The 15,142-nt window shown below is 43.1% G+C and overlaps 1 protein-coding gene and 1 long non-coding RNA gene across 2 annotated transcripts in view; one reads left to right on the top strand and one right to left on the bottom strand.

The window, feature by feature from the left end:
* LOC120058157 (receptor-type tyrosine-protein phosphatase-like N) overlaps window positions 1-6,933 on the top strand; it is a 69,025-nt gene extending 62,092 nt beyond the window's left edge. Inside the window, exons 7-12 of the mRNA XM_039006625.1 lie at window positions 179-298; window positions 2,100-2,266; window positions 5,437-5,490; window positions 6,502-6,566; window positions 6,683-6,756; window positions 6,862-6,933. Of these exons, the coding sequence (XP_038862553.1) occupies window positions 179-298; window positions 2,100-2,266; window positions 5,437-5,490; window positions 6,502-6,566; window positions 6,683-6,756; window positions 6,862-6,933 (552 nt within the window). The remainder of the gene's footprint in view (window positions 1-178; window positions 299-2,099; window positions 2,267-5,436; window positions 5,491-6,501; window positions 6,567-6,682; window positions 6,757-6,861) is intronic.
* A 4,553-nt stretch (window positions 6,934-11,486) lies between these two features.
* Window positions 11,487-14,885, bottom strand: LOC120058575. The gene is made up of 2 exons (XR_005478031.1): window positions 13,464-14,885; window positions 11,487-12,570 (listed from the first exon to the last, which is right to left on the bottom strand). It is a non-coding gene; the product is annotated as an uncharacterized LOC120058575 (long non-coding RNA).
* Window positions 14,886-15,142: the final 257 nt, after the last annotated feature.

Raw genomic sequence — 15,142 nt, forward strand, 5'->3', positions numbered from 1 at the left:
TGGCACACAGTACTCTGAGGAAACATTATTGCTAACGCTAAAGACTGTGATAGTCAAAGGTGACCAATACTGTGTATTTGTTGTGTAGCAGTCCATTTGACACAGATATCTCACAGTATGCCAGTATAGTACACTGCTGTTGTAACTGCTGTGTTGTAACATTTTTGTTGTTCTACAGACGGTCTGGGAGAATGGCTGCACAGTGATAGTGATGATGACAGCCCTGGTTGAGGATGGAGAGATTCAGTGTGTTCGCTACTGGCCTGATGAGGGATCCTCCCTCTACCACATCTACGAGGTGAGGGGTTTGACTCTGGATAGACACAGCTAGTGTGTGTGTGTGTGTGTGTGTGTGTGTGTGTGTGTGTGTGTGTGTGTGTGTGTGTGTGTGTGTGTGTGTGTGTGTGTGTGTGTGTGTGTGTGTGTGTGTGTGTGTGTGTGTGTGTGTGTGTGTGTGTGTGTAGAAAACATGTTGTCTCACCCTACTTGTAGAGAAACACCAATGCCATCCTCCTCTCTTTCATGTTGACTAAATGGTCTATGACTCTGTCATACAGTACACGCTTTTAGTTTTTGTTGTCCTAGGCTACCTGGATAAAATGCTTGCTCGCTAGCCTAACTTCCATTCATGGGCAACATTAGCTAGTTAACATTAGCCTTCTACATCTAGCTACATATTGAACTAACATCCTCTCAGGCCAGGGGCACAACAATGTATGAAATAATGGTTGGATCAGAATCACCGTTATAATTATTTGCCAGTACAGAGAATGACGTAAAACCACAAGTCCACATCCCTATCTCCCATCCACGGCTAATTTAGGAAAGGGACAATTTTAGCTAGCTTTTTTTATTATTTTTTTTATCTTATTTTAGCTAGAGTCTTTTTATTATTGTTCTTCTTCTTAGTTTTCTTTGTGTTTGACCAAATACAATGCTATTTCTCTGTAAACAAATTAACAACAGACTTTCATCATGCTTATAGAGAAGGGGCACTCAACATGTACTGCACTGGACACAAATGACTGATGATTGGTTGAAAGAAATTGATAATAAGAAGAGTGTAGGAGCTGTACTGTTAGATTGCAGTGCAGCCTTTGATATTATTGACCCCGACCTGTTGTTGAGAACACTTACGTGTTGTGGCTTTTCAACCTCTGCCATATCGTGGATTCAGAGCCATCTATCTAATAGAACTCAAAGGGTTTTCTTTAATGAAAGCTTCTCTAATGTTAAACATGTAAAGTGTGGTGTACCACAAGGCAGCTCTCTAGGCCCTCTACTCTTTTCTATTTTTTACTAATGACCTGCCACTGACATTAAACAAAGCATGTGTGTCCATGTATGCTGATGATTCAACCATATACGCATCAGCAACCACAGCCAATGAAGTCACTGAAACCCTTAACAAAGAGTTGCAGTCTGTTTTGGAATGGGTGGCCAGTAATAAACTGGTCCTGAACATCTCTAAAACTAAGAGCATTGTATTTGGTACAAATCGTTCCCTAAGTTCTAGACCTCAGCTGAATCTGGTAATGAATGGTGTGGCTGTTGAACAAGTTGAGGAGACTAAATTACTTGGTGATACCTTAGATTGTAAACTGTCATGGTCAAAACATAAATATTGAATGGTTGTAAAGATGGGGAGAGGTCTGTCCATAATAAAGAGATGCTCTGCTTTTTTGACACCACACTCCAAAAAGTAAGTCCTGCAGGTTCTAGTTTTGACATATTTTGATTATTGTCCAGTCGTGTGGTCCAGTGCTGCAAGGAAAGACCTAGTTAAGCTGCAGCTGGCCCAGAACAGAGCGGCACGTCTTGCTCTTCAGTGTAATCAGAGGGCTGATATTAATACTATGCTGCCAGTCTCTCTTGGCTAAGAGTTGAGGAGAGACACTGCATCACTTCTTCTTTTTATAATAAATATTAATGTTGGAAATTCCAAATTGTTTGCATAGTCAACTTACACACAGCACTGCCACACACACTTACCCCACCAGACATGCCACCAGGGGTCTTTTCACAGTCCCCAGATCCAGAGCAAAAGTTCTCTACCAGGTGAATTTATATTATACATCTCTATGGATGTTCCCTACCAGGTGAATTTGGTCTCTGAACACATCTGGTGTAAAGACTTCCTGGTTCGTAGTTTCTACCTGAAGAACGTTCAGACCCAGGAGACTCGTACCTTGACACAGTTCCACCTGCTCAGCTGGCCCGCCAACGGAATCCCTAACTCCACACGCCCTCTGCTGGACTTCCGCAGGTACGGCAAATAACCTAGAGGTTAGAGCTTTGGTGCCAGTAACTGAAAGGTTGCTGGTTTGAATATCCAAGCCATCAAGGTGAAACATTCTGTCAATGTGTCCTTGAGCAAGACACTTAACCCTAATTTGCTCCAGGTGCGCCGTACTACTATGCCTGACCCTGTAAAACAATATATTTCACTGCGCCTATCCGGTTTATGTGACAATATACACTGCTCAAAAAAATAAAGGGAACACTTAAACAACACAATGTAACTCCAAGTCAATCACACTTCTGTGAAATCAAACTGTCCACTTAGGAAGCAACACTGATTGACAATAAATTTCACATGCTGTTGTGCAAATGGAATAGACAAAAGGTGGAAATTATAGGCAATTAGCAAGACACCCCCAAAAAAGGAGTGATTCTGCAGGTGGTGACCACAGACCACTTCTCAGTTCCTATGCTTCCTGGCTGATGTTTTGGTCACTTTTGAATGCTGGCGGTGCTCTCACTCTAGTGGTAGCATGAGACGGAGTCTACAACCCACACAAGTGGCTCAGGTAGTGCAGTTCATCCAGCATGGCACATCAATGCGAGCTGTGGCAAAAAGGTTTGCTGTGTCTGTCAGCGTAGTGTCCAGAGCATGGAGGCGCTACCAGGAGACAGGCCAGTACATCAGGAGACGTGGAGGAGGCCGTAGGAGGGCAACAACCCAGCAGCAGGACCGCTACCTCCGCCTTTGTGCAAGGAGGTGCACTGCCAGAGCCCTGCAAAATGACCTCCAGCAGGCCACAAATGTGCATGTGTCAGCATATGGTCTCACAAGGGGTCTGAGGATCTCATCTCGGTACCTATTGGCAGTCAGGCTACCTCTGGCGAGCACATGGAGGGCTGTGCGGCCCCACAAAGAAATGCCACCCCACACCATGACTGACCCAACGCCAAACCGGTCATGCTGGAGGATGTTGCAGGCAGCAGAACGTTCTCCACGGCGTCTCCAGACTCTGTCACGTCTGTCACATGTGCTCATGTGCTCAGTGTGAACCTGCTTTCATCTGTGAAGAGCACAGGGCGCCAGTGGCGAATTTGCCAATCTTGGTGTTCTCTGGCAAATGCCAAACGTCCTGCACGGTGTTGGGCTGTAAGCACAACCCCCACCTGTGGACGTCGGGCCCTCATACCACCCTCATGGAGTCTGTTTCTGACCGTTTGAGCAGACACATGCACATTTGTGGCCTGCTGGAGGTCATTTTGCAGGGCGCTGGCAGTGCACCTCCTTGCACAAAGGCGGAGGTAGCGGTCCTGCTGCTGGGTTGTTGCCCTCCTACGGCCTCCTCCACGTCTCCTGATGTACTGGCCTGTCTCCTGGTAGCGCCTCCATGCTCTGGACACTACGCTGACAGACACAGCAAACCTTTTTGCCACAGCTCGCATTGATGTGCCATCCTGGATGAACTGCACTACCTGAGCCACTTGTGTGGGTTGTAGACTCCGTCTCATGCTACCACTAGAGTGAGAGCACCGCCAGCATTCAAAAGTGACCAAAACATCAGCCAGGAAGCATAGGAACTGAGAAGTGGTCTGTGGTCACCACCTGCAGAATCACTCCTTTTTTGGGGGTGTCTTGCTAATTGCCTATAATTTCCACCTTTTGTCTATTCCATTTGCACAACAGCATGTGAAATTTATTGTCAATCAGTGTTGCTTCCTAAGTGGACAGTTTGATTTCACAGAAGTGTGATTGACTTGGAGTTACATTGTGTTGTTTAAGTGTTCCCTTTATTTTTTTGAGCAGTGTATTTCACTCGCTGTAAAACAATATATTTCACTGCACAATATCCAGTCTATGTGGCCTTGTCTTCCTGGTTCTGCTGTGTATGATACTGTAGCTGTAACCTAGTAGCAGATGGGGGTCTGTGAAACTCACTCCTCAGCCTCAGGTGTCTCCTCTTGCACTGCCGAATAGGATAAGAAGCTTCGCGATGGCGGTCATGTCTGTTTGCGAGACAGAGGTCCTCGGTTAGAGCCTCGGGTATGAGCCGAATCAGAAGGAAGCGGTACTCGCTAAGCAAATAGCGTGACGTCCTTTTCACTAGCCAGTGATGCCCCATAGGGTCCTGTATGGCTTAGCCTCCTTGACCCTGACAGGATTAATGAAACCTGTGTACTGTATATTTGCCTTCATTTTTAGTTGTCCCTCCCTGATTGTCCCTCTCTTCCTCTAGCCATCTCTCGTTCCATCCATCCCTCTATATCCCTCCCTCCCTCTCTCTCAGTGACGATGGTCAGCTATAGGTCCTTGGGGTTTCCACATCTCCCAGTGTCATTTTTGTGATTTGCAGCTAGTAGTCTGGGTCCAGTTGCATAGTCACAAAAATGATTATTGGCAGGTGTGACTGCAGCAGGAGTCGACGCTGGCCGGATAGTCCATCAGTCTCCTCCCCCTTTCTTTCTTTCTTTCTTTCTTTCTTTCTTTCTTTCTTTCTTCCTTCCTTCTAACCTTCCTTTCTTTTTTCCATCCTTCCTTCTAATCTTCCTTCCTTTTTTCCATCCTTCCTTCTAATCTTCCTTCCTTTTTTCCATCCTTCCTTCCTTCCTTCTAACCTTCCTTTCTTTTTTCCATCCTTCCTTCTAATCTTCCTTCCTTTTTTCCTTCCTTCCTTCCTTCCTTCCTTCCTTCCTTCCTTCCTTCCTTCCTTCCTTCCTTCCTTCCTTCCTTCCTTCCTTCCTTCCTTCCTTTTTTCCATCCTTCCTTCCTTCCTCTACTCCTCCCTCACTGTCTGTCCTTTCCACTGAAGAGTTTCTTTAACCTCAACCTCAAAGACTAATGTGTTTTAACTAACTTTAATTGTTATCCTTTAGGCAGGCAGAGTTAGGCATGTCATTTTTCTGTGTATGGTTTAAGATCAGTACAGTAGAAATGTAACACAGGACTTGTATGCAGTACCCAATTTAAACTTGTCAGCTAAAATTATATTTTATGATATACTCTCTCCCTTCCTCCCTCCCTCCCACCCACCCCTCCCTCCATGCCTCTCCCTCTCTCCCACCTCTCCCACCCCCTCCCTCACTCTCTCTCTCCCTTCCTCCCTTCCTCTCCTCTGTCTCCCTCCCTCCCACCCACCCCTCCCTCTCTCCCACCCCCTCCCTCACTCTCCCTTCCTCTCCTCTGTCTCCCTCCAACAGGAAGGTGAATAAGTGCTACAGAGGTCGATCCTGCCCCATCATCGTTCACTGCAGGTAAACCTAGCTCAGTGTTTTCATCGACAAAGGGCCATAGAAGTTGAGACTGTACAACACAAACAGGTTAAAAAAAGCATAAGAGCCCTTTAATATAGACCACAAGGACAATTCAATACATCTGATTTTAAATATGAACAAAGACTTGCTAAAGTGCAAAAAATGCATCATTTTTGACATGTCCCTCCGTGCACCCTCTGTGACTTCTAAGATGATTTTAACCCACTTAAACCCCCAAACATTTCTCAAAGTTGTCATCATTGTAAAGCACTAGTTATTTTGAAGTAATTTATGAAGATTATTATGATTTATTTCATGTGATTGGTGATTCATTTACCTCTGTCCCATCATTTTAAGATCAACCCTGTTATGTGAACTGAACATTTCATTTCAATATGGTGAAACTATTTCTTATTAAAACACATTTTCAAAAGAAACATTGAAACATCTAATAGTCAAATCATAGTGTAAAAGCAGGCGAGCTGGTTGTACTCTTTTTTTTTTAGCCTTTAGCCTCTTGTCCTTTGTGGTGGAAACACAGAGCGGGTCGAGCATAGCACGTCAACCCTACTAACCATAGAGACAGGCTAGAAACGTTTTAGCAATTTCACATTTTTTTTGTGAAGCTGTCATTCAATTGCCATTCCCAATTAGACACAAGCTTCCATTCCCTCTGTCACGAGGGGATTTTTGGCTGATTTCATATGAAATTACAGTCAACTGTTACTTTATTTTACACTTAATAGGCACTTACAATAGTATATTTTTTCTTTAACCTCTTTGATATTGGAAAACATGTTATTTTTTTAAAGTTTAAAATGTGCGCTTTATGACAGAATGTTACAATTAGATTAAATCGAATGTTGGTGATTATATTGGGTACACTCGCAATGGCTGCCGGTCCACCCATTATGCCAGCATTGAATAGGGACACCATTTCTATAGATTCCATTTCTGCGGTCTTTATGACGTGCCGTGTGATCTGATGAGGTATTCCCTGTCCCCGTACAGTGACGGCACGGGCAGAACTGGAACCTACATCCTTATTGACATGGTCCTCAATCGCATGGCTAAGGGTGAGTCAGACATCTTGATCTTGTCAGACATCTTTGATAGTTTGGCCTTGTAGTTTTATATCACAAGATAGACACCTAGATGGTATTGTGAGTCAGAGATTCCTGTGTGTTTCCAGGTGTGAAGGAGATTGATATTGCTGCGACATTGGAACACATTCGGGATCAGAGACCGAACTTAGTCCGCACCAAGGTATGGCCTTCTCAACTGCATATCTCATGGCACCAGCATGATCGATCTATCTATCTGTCTGTGTGTGTGTATCTCTGACAGTCTCCCTCCCTTTCTGTCACCCAGGACCAGTTTGAGTTTTCCCTGACTGCCGTGGCAGAAGAGGTCAATGCCATCCTGAAGGCTCTGCCACAGTGAACCATGTGTTTACCACCTCGTGTGCCAGAACCTTACAGCTAGAATTACCATGAAAGTTACGCATCATAATACCAATGACGGCCATATTGAGTGTCCCCATGATTGTACCAGTCACACTGCTGTGGGCTGAGGGGCTGATGACGATCTAGTAATTCTATTTCTATTGGCCATTATTAACCCTTCCTCTACATCCAGATACACAACCAGGGAGGAACTACATTTCCCAGAGTCCATTACTAGTACACCAATGACCATAGGAGTCAGCAAGACCGAACAAACAGATCTGAGACCAGGCTGCTATTATTATGCATTCATAATGAAATGAAATGTGGTTTTAAAAAATCCTGTAGATTATTCCGTTCAGACAAAAACACTTTAAATGTACAGTAGGACCCCTTTACAATGTCTTGTTATTGGATTTTAGATTGAGATTTGGACTTAAAATACTGGGACTTGATTCTGTAACATTTCTCCTTTCTCACTCTGATTCTCAGTCTCAGACATGTCTCACTAGAGATACTACAATTACCATGATCCCTCCTGTTCTGTTGTCATGGAGATATTTAAAACCACATTGTACTCTAGAAGGTATCCATCCATATAACATAACAGCATGAGGCCCGTGGCTTGTTTATGCAAGAAGACAGAGACCCTCACTATGGTGAGGATGCAGTGACTGACATACTAGTGTACAATACGTTACACCAGTTTCTCTAAGACGCTGGTTTATACCTCTAACTTTAACTCTAAACCCAATGATTTATTTCTATCCATTTTGTAATGGAACTATTACTGTACACTGACTACCTAATCACTCACGTCTGAATCATATCAATCAGTGTCTTCGGTGTTACTGTAAAACCTCTGTGATTATTGTAAATAATTCATCTGATTATTTCTTATATGTTTATTAATGTAGCAAACGCATAGAAAACAACTATAAAAATATTGTTCACTCAATGTATGTAATTAAATCTCTATAGTGATGTGGTGCAACAGCATAGAGGGGTCTGACTGTGTTATTTTCCATTCACATCCCATAATACTGACAGGTAACCATTAGGAACCAATGTCTACATCCCATAATACTGACAGGTAACCATTAGGAACCAATGTCTACATACTGTAATACTGACTAGTAACCATTAGGAACCGATGTTTACATCCCTACATCCCATAATACTGACAGGTAACCACTAGGAACCAATGTCTACATCCTGTAATACTGACAGGTAACCATTAGGAACCAATGTCTACATCCCATAATACTGACAGGTAACCATTAGGAACCAATGTCTACATCCCTACATCCCATAATACTGACAGGTAACCATTAGGAACCGATGTTTACATCCCTACATCCCATAATACTGACAGGTAACCACTAGGAACCAATGTCTACATCCTGTAATACTGACAGGTAACCATTAGGAACCAATGTCTACATCCCATAATACTGACAGGTAACCATTAGGAAACAATGTCTACATCCCTACATCCCATAATACTGACAGGTAACCATTAGGAACCAATGTCTACATCCCTACATCCCATAATACTGACAGGTAACCATTAGGAACCAATGTCTGCATCCCATAATACTGACAGGTAACCATTAGGAACCAATGTCTACATCCCATAATACTGACAGGTAACCATTAGGAACCAATGTCTACATCCCATAATACTGACAGGTAACCATTAGGAACCAATGTCTACATCCCATAATACTGACAGGTAACCATTAGGAACCAATGTCTACATCCCTACATCCCATAATACTGACAGGTAACCATTAGGAACCAATGTCTACATCCCTACATCCCATAATACTGACAGGTAACCATGAGGAACCAATATCTACAGCATTTGATTTACATTTGGTTGAGTTGCCAAATTAACGTGAATTCAGAGTAAAATCGTTCCCCAAATTCCTGTACGTTGATGACTCAGTAGCAGCGCTGGGTGAAATCACTGGGGAAGCCAAGCCCCCTCCCCCCATGTTACCACCATATTACAACCTACGTGTTGTGATCATTGTCTTGTTTGCTCTATAACCTGTTAGTTCATACGCCTCGTGACCCTGATATAAAGGCCTAAAGGCTGAGACAATAAGAAAACACAGTGGCAGAATAATATTCAACCACACCTTTGTTTTATCACAAAACCCGGCTAGCAACCTCTGTCCAGTGAAGTCCACAAAAGCATATTGCATGTACAGTACCAGACAGTTACATGACCTACAGCACGGTTAAGGTAATGTACAGTACCAGACAGTTCTATAGCACGGTCAAGGTAATGTACAGTAACAGACAGTTCTACAGCATGGTCAAGGTAATGTACAGTACCAGACAGTTACATGACCTACAGCTTGGTCAAGGTAATGTAGAGTAACAGACAGTTACATGACCTACAGCACGGTCAAGGTAATGTACAGTAACAGACAGTTCTACAGCACGGTCAAGGTAATGTAGAGTAACAGACAGTTCTACAGCTTGGTCAAGGTAATGTACAGTACCAGACAGTTACATGACCTACAGCTTGGTCAAGGTAATGTAGAGTAACAGACAGTTACATGACCTACAGCACGGTCAAGGTAATGTAGAGTAACAGACAGTTCTACAGCACGGTCAAGGTAATGTACAGTAACAGACAGTTCTACAGCTTGGTCAAGGTAATGTACAGTAACAGACAGTTCTACAGCACGGTCAAGGTAATGTACAGTAACAGACAGTTCTACAGCATGGTCAAGGTAATGTACAGTAACAGACAGTTACATGACCTACAGCACGGTCAAGGTAATGTACAGTAACAGACAGTTACATGACCTACAGCACGGTCAAGGTAATGTACAGTAACAGACAGTTCTACAGCATGGTCAAGGTAATGTACAGTAACAGACAGTTCTATAGCATGGTCAAGGTAATGTACAGTACCAGACAGTTCTACAGCATGGTCAAGCAAGTTCGGACCACTAAACAACTATTGATTTAGAACCACAGAGAGTTATCGCAAAGAAAACAGGAGCTGCCTCCACTATTCCAGCAACATTTCAACATCATCAAATCACCTCTGCTTAGTCTAATACAGTGACAACTAAATGATACCAAAACAATTTAGTCCAATCAACGTAAGCTAAATAGGATGTGGCTGTCCATGGTTCTGATTTCTGTTTGTGTGTGTGTGTGTGTGTGTGTGTGTGTGTGTGTGTGTGTGTGTGTGTGTGTGTGTGTGTGTGTGTGTGTGTGTGTGTGTGTGTGTGTGTGTGTGTGTGTGTGTGTGTGTGTGTGAGTAGAAAAAACATGTTGACTCACCCTACTTGTAGAGAAACACAAATGCCATCCTCCTCTCTTTCATGTTGATGAAACGGTCTATGACTCTGTCATACAGTACACGCTTTTAGTTTTTGTTGTCCTAGGCTACCTGGATAAAATGCCTGCTCGCTAGCCTAACTTCCATTCATGGGCAACGTTAGCTAGTTAACATTAGCCTTCTACATCTAGCTACATATTGAACTAACATCCTCTCAGGCCAGGGGCACAACAATGTATGAATTAATGGCTGGATCAGAATCACTGTTATAATTATTGGCCAGTACAGAGAATGAAGTAAAATCACAAGTCCAACTCCCTATCTCCATCCATGGCTAATTTAGGAAAGGGAGCATTTTAGCTAGCTGGCTAGTTAGCCACCGGAGGACATAAACACAACGAGATGCAACAATTCAAGTTGTTTCTGTCGATGACGTATTGCTCTCCATGGGATTTGATAGGAGTGACGCCAAATCCAAGATGGCTTCACCTTGACACTTGTTTTGGTGCGCCAGGACCATTCACAGTTGACCTCGCTCAGTTTAGCTCAACGCTGATTGGCTAATTTTGTATACTTTTTTTATTGTCAAAGGAGGCCAGATGCTCGCTGGGTTCCCTTTGCCTTCAATGCTACGGGCGGCAACAATGTCATACTCATTTAGACCAGACAGCATCAGATAGTTGGTCTACACGTAGAGACAGAGGGGAACTGTTTCGCTCGCTAGGATGCTTTCTCCTGTGAGATATTATGAAACACAGAGAGACGAAAGATACATCTTTTTTATTGTTATGGGTGGTTTTAAGTCCGTTTTTTGTCAATCCATGAATACACGCCACTGATTAAATTTTGAGTTCACATGTTAACACCACCTTTTCACATGTGAGGAGAATAACATGTTTTCACTTATGTGAATTGCAGTTTCACATGTGGTATTTGCAGTTTCACATGTGGTATTTGAAGTTTCACATGTGGTATTTGCAGTTTCACATGTGGTATTTGAAGTTTCACATGTGGTATTTGCAGTTTCACATGTTAAAAACATAGATGAAAACAAACACTGTAAAGCCTAAAAACGGGGTTAAAACTATCATTGTTATCTCATGGATGGTCAGTCCTTTCATTCATAGCATGGATTAGAGAGTGGTTGCATTTCTCTAGCTGCGTCCCCGAGCTTTGTACTGAAACTATGGTTGGGAGATCATGTTTAAATCAGAGAGCAAATTAATTATAGATGGATGAAAAAAGTTTTCAGCGATACTTTATTTATAAGAACGCATCCCTCTTTTTAAATAAAACACCTCCCTCTTTCCTGCAATTTTCCCTCTCTTTGGTCATGTGACCCTGGTCTTTGGTCATGTGACCCTGGTCTTTGGTCATGTGACCCTGGTCTTTGGTCATGTGACCCTGGTCTTGGATAATGTTACCCTGGTCTTGGGTAATGTTACCCTGGCCTTGGGTAATGTTACCATGGCCTTGGGTAATGTTACCATGACCTTTGGTAACGTTACCCTGGCCTTGGGTAATGTTACCCTGGCCTTGGGTAATGTTACCCTGGCCTTGGGTTATGTTACCCTGGCCTTGGGTTATGTTACCCTGGCCTTGGGTAATGTTACCCTGGCCTTTGCTTACGCTGGCTTTTCTCCAGTTGCAAGTTTTGTCACATTCACTCCAGCAACATACCACCCTGCATCCCACTGCTGGTTGACCTCTGAAGCTAAGCAGGGTCGGTCCTGGTTGGTCCCTGTATGGGAGACCAGATGTAGCTGGAAGTGGAGGAATAATCATGTGTTTTCATATATAATACCTTCATGTTTTTTGGGGGGGGTTGATGTGAGGGGGTGCTCAGTGTAAAGTTTCAGTCTGGTACAACCAGGCTAACATTCAAGGTGTGTGGCAAATTGATCAGCTTTCAATTCATATATAGATTACTTTATTATCATACATTTCCATGATATTGAAACACATTGAAATGTAGTCGTGGTTTAAAATGCTTTCCAGGACACTTTTCTTGTAAGACACGTTAAAATACTAATTATTTAATGTGGATGAGTATCTTATGGTTGAAAATTCTTTACAAAGAGTCTTTCATTTAATTTAGCTATATACACACACACTCACACATACATAGTACATACATTTGATTTTGTCAGTTTACTTTTCTTTTTCAAATAAAACTTTGAAAAGTGTTCAGCTGGTACAGTACGCCGAGGGGGGGGGGGGCTGAGAGACAACAGTAAGCCGAAGGGGGCGGGCTGAGAGACAACAGTAAGCCGAAGGGGGCGGGCTGAGAGACAAGGCGCACCATTGGGAGATTTGACCTTTGACCTGTTGGGAGCAAACGGATATGGACGCAACATTAGAGCCACAGCAAAGGCTGCTGGGAGTTACAGCACACCTCTCTCTAGTCTACATCTATACGTATCTATCCCAATCTGTTCATCCTGGGTTAACTAGCTAGTAGCTATCCTGTTAATCTTGTGTTAACTAGCTACTAGCTATCCTGTTCATCTTGGATTAACTAGCTACTAGCTATCCTGTTCATCTTGTGTTAACTAGCTACTAGCTATCCTGTTCATCTTGGATTAACTAGCTACTAGCTATCCTGTTCATCTTGTGTTAACTAGCTAGTAGCTATCCTGTTCATCTTGTGTTAACTAGCTAGTAGCTATCCTGTTCATCTTGTGTTAACTAGCTAGTAGCTATCCTGTTCATCCTGGGTTAACCAGCTACTAGCTATCCTGTTCATCTTGGATTAACTAGCTAGTAGCTATCCTGATCATCCTGGGTTAACTAGTTACTAGCTATCCTGTAATCAAACCTCCCCTTACATCTACCCCCAATCTGTTCATCCTGCCTCCCTCTCCAAGGTTCACCCATTCTGACTATTGAAAAGGTTATATTAACTTCCATACATCCTACTGTAAACACAGCAACAAAAAAATCAGTTGTACATTCACTTCCTTATCCTCTATGTTCTCCTGTGATAACCAGAGGTCTACTACTCAGGTCTTCTACTACGGGGAGTATCGGAGGGCAAAACACAGGGTAGGTTGTGGTTTGGAGAGTAAACAGATGGGCTGCTGGTGGGACCCAGAGTTTAGTGGTGTTCTAGGGGGTGGGGGGGTCGGGGGCAGGATGGGATGAAGGGTTGGATGACGCAACAGTGAAGGTGGGAGGAGCTGATGATGGAGGAGGAGACTGTTTTGTTTGGGCTTTACCTCAGGCTCAGAGGTCAGGGGTCAGACGGGCAACGGCCAATCAGATCAGCCCGTGAAGGCCTGGAAGTGTGAGTCTGAAACAGGAAGCACAGCAAGTAAGAAGAGTGACACAGGGGGGGAAAAATGCCAGGTTTTTACCTAGATGGAGTACAACGACTGACCAAAAGTTGCATGGTCCAGTCGCTTCGGGGACAACTTTAGAAATTGAGCTAAAGTCACTTCTGTCCGTAGCTGTACCCCATCTAGCCAAAACTAAAAGACCAGAACAAAATAATAAATACATCTAGGGGAATCTAGAACTTAATCAGAGCCTGTATTCACAAAGTGTCTCAGAGTAAAAGTGCTGATCTAGGATCAGTGTTGCCCCTTAACGTCCTAATTAATAACACGGGGGACCTGATCCTAGACACTTTGCCTCTTAAAAAGGTATTCTATCCAGGCTGTATCACAACCGGCCGTGATTGGGTGTCCCATAGGGCGGCGCACAATTGGCCCAGCGTCGTCCGGGTTCGTCCGGGTGTAGTCCGTCATTGTAAATAAGACTTTGTTCTTAAAACTGACTTGCCTACTTAAATAAAGGTTAAATAAATAAAATAATTTAAAAGTTGATTATTATGAGGCTGCTAGATTTCCCTACATGGCTCTCTTCATTCTTCGTCTCTTTTTCACCAGATTAACAAATCTGGTTTTGGAGTATAGCTGATACTGGTGGTGATTGGTGTGAATCTTGACAAGCAACCAAAGCCTACTACATTATAGATAGGCTCTAGGTCAAAAGCTATACACCAAATGTTAGATGAGATTGGTCTAACGGATGTGTGGAGACTTTTCAATCCTGCCAATAGAGATTACAGATGTTTTTCTAATCTGCATAAATCATACTGCAGGATTGACTTATTTCTGGTTCAAATCAAATCAAAGTTTCTTTGTCACGTGTGCCGTTCACCTTACAGTGAAATGCATTACTTACAGTCTCTAACCAATAGTGTGCAAAAAAAGTATGTTCCCCCGGATCACCACTGATTTAGTTCAGAAATGTACTATTGGGTCTATCCATATCTCCAATCCCGCCCAGTTTCATTCCAGCTTCCTTATTTCCAATCCAAACCCCCCAGAGGTTCAATTGGCAATGTAATAATTCTCTACTATCCGAGTCCTGCTGCAGATGTTTATTCAGGTGATTGATAATGATGACACTGATTCGTTATTATCTTTGAGGCTAAATCTTATCATACCCACTATTGTGGTTCTAGACCCAACTGATTTGTACAAAATAGGCAGTCCTACTCTGTCAGGAGATTGTTAGAAGTACAGCAGTATGTTAAAGATCAAGATGCTCTAGTGGAGAGTAAATAAGTCTGACCCAGTCAGCGAATGCCTCTCCAAAAGACACTTGTTGCAGTCTTTCGGGATCTAATGTTTAGATTAGATCCCGAAAGACTGCAACAAGTGTCTTTTGGAGAGGCATTCGCTGACTGGGTCAGACTTATTTACTCAGCCCCTCAAGCAGGTGTTCCTATAAACGGCACAGTATTGCATCCCTTCCTCATAGGTAGAGGCACAAAACAAGGGTGTCCTCAATCTCCCCTCTTATTTGCTTTGGTTATGAAACTAGCAGAGTTTATCCTCTGTCTCAATGCTCATTCAGATATTTAATCCCTTCAGTTACTTTTCTGGTT

This window comes from Salvelinus namaycush, chromosome 13, assembly GCF_016432855.1.
Source record: "Salvelinus namaycush isolate Seneca chromosome 13, SaNama_1.0, whole genome shotgun sequence".
Taxonomy (NCBI): Eukaryota; Metazoa; Chordata; class Actinopteri; order Salmoniformes; family Salmonidae; genus Salvelinus; species Salvelinus namaycush.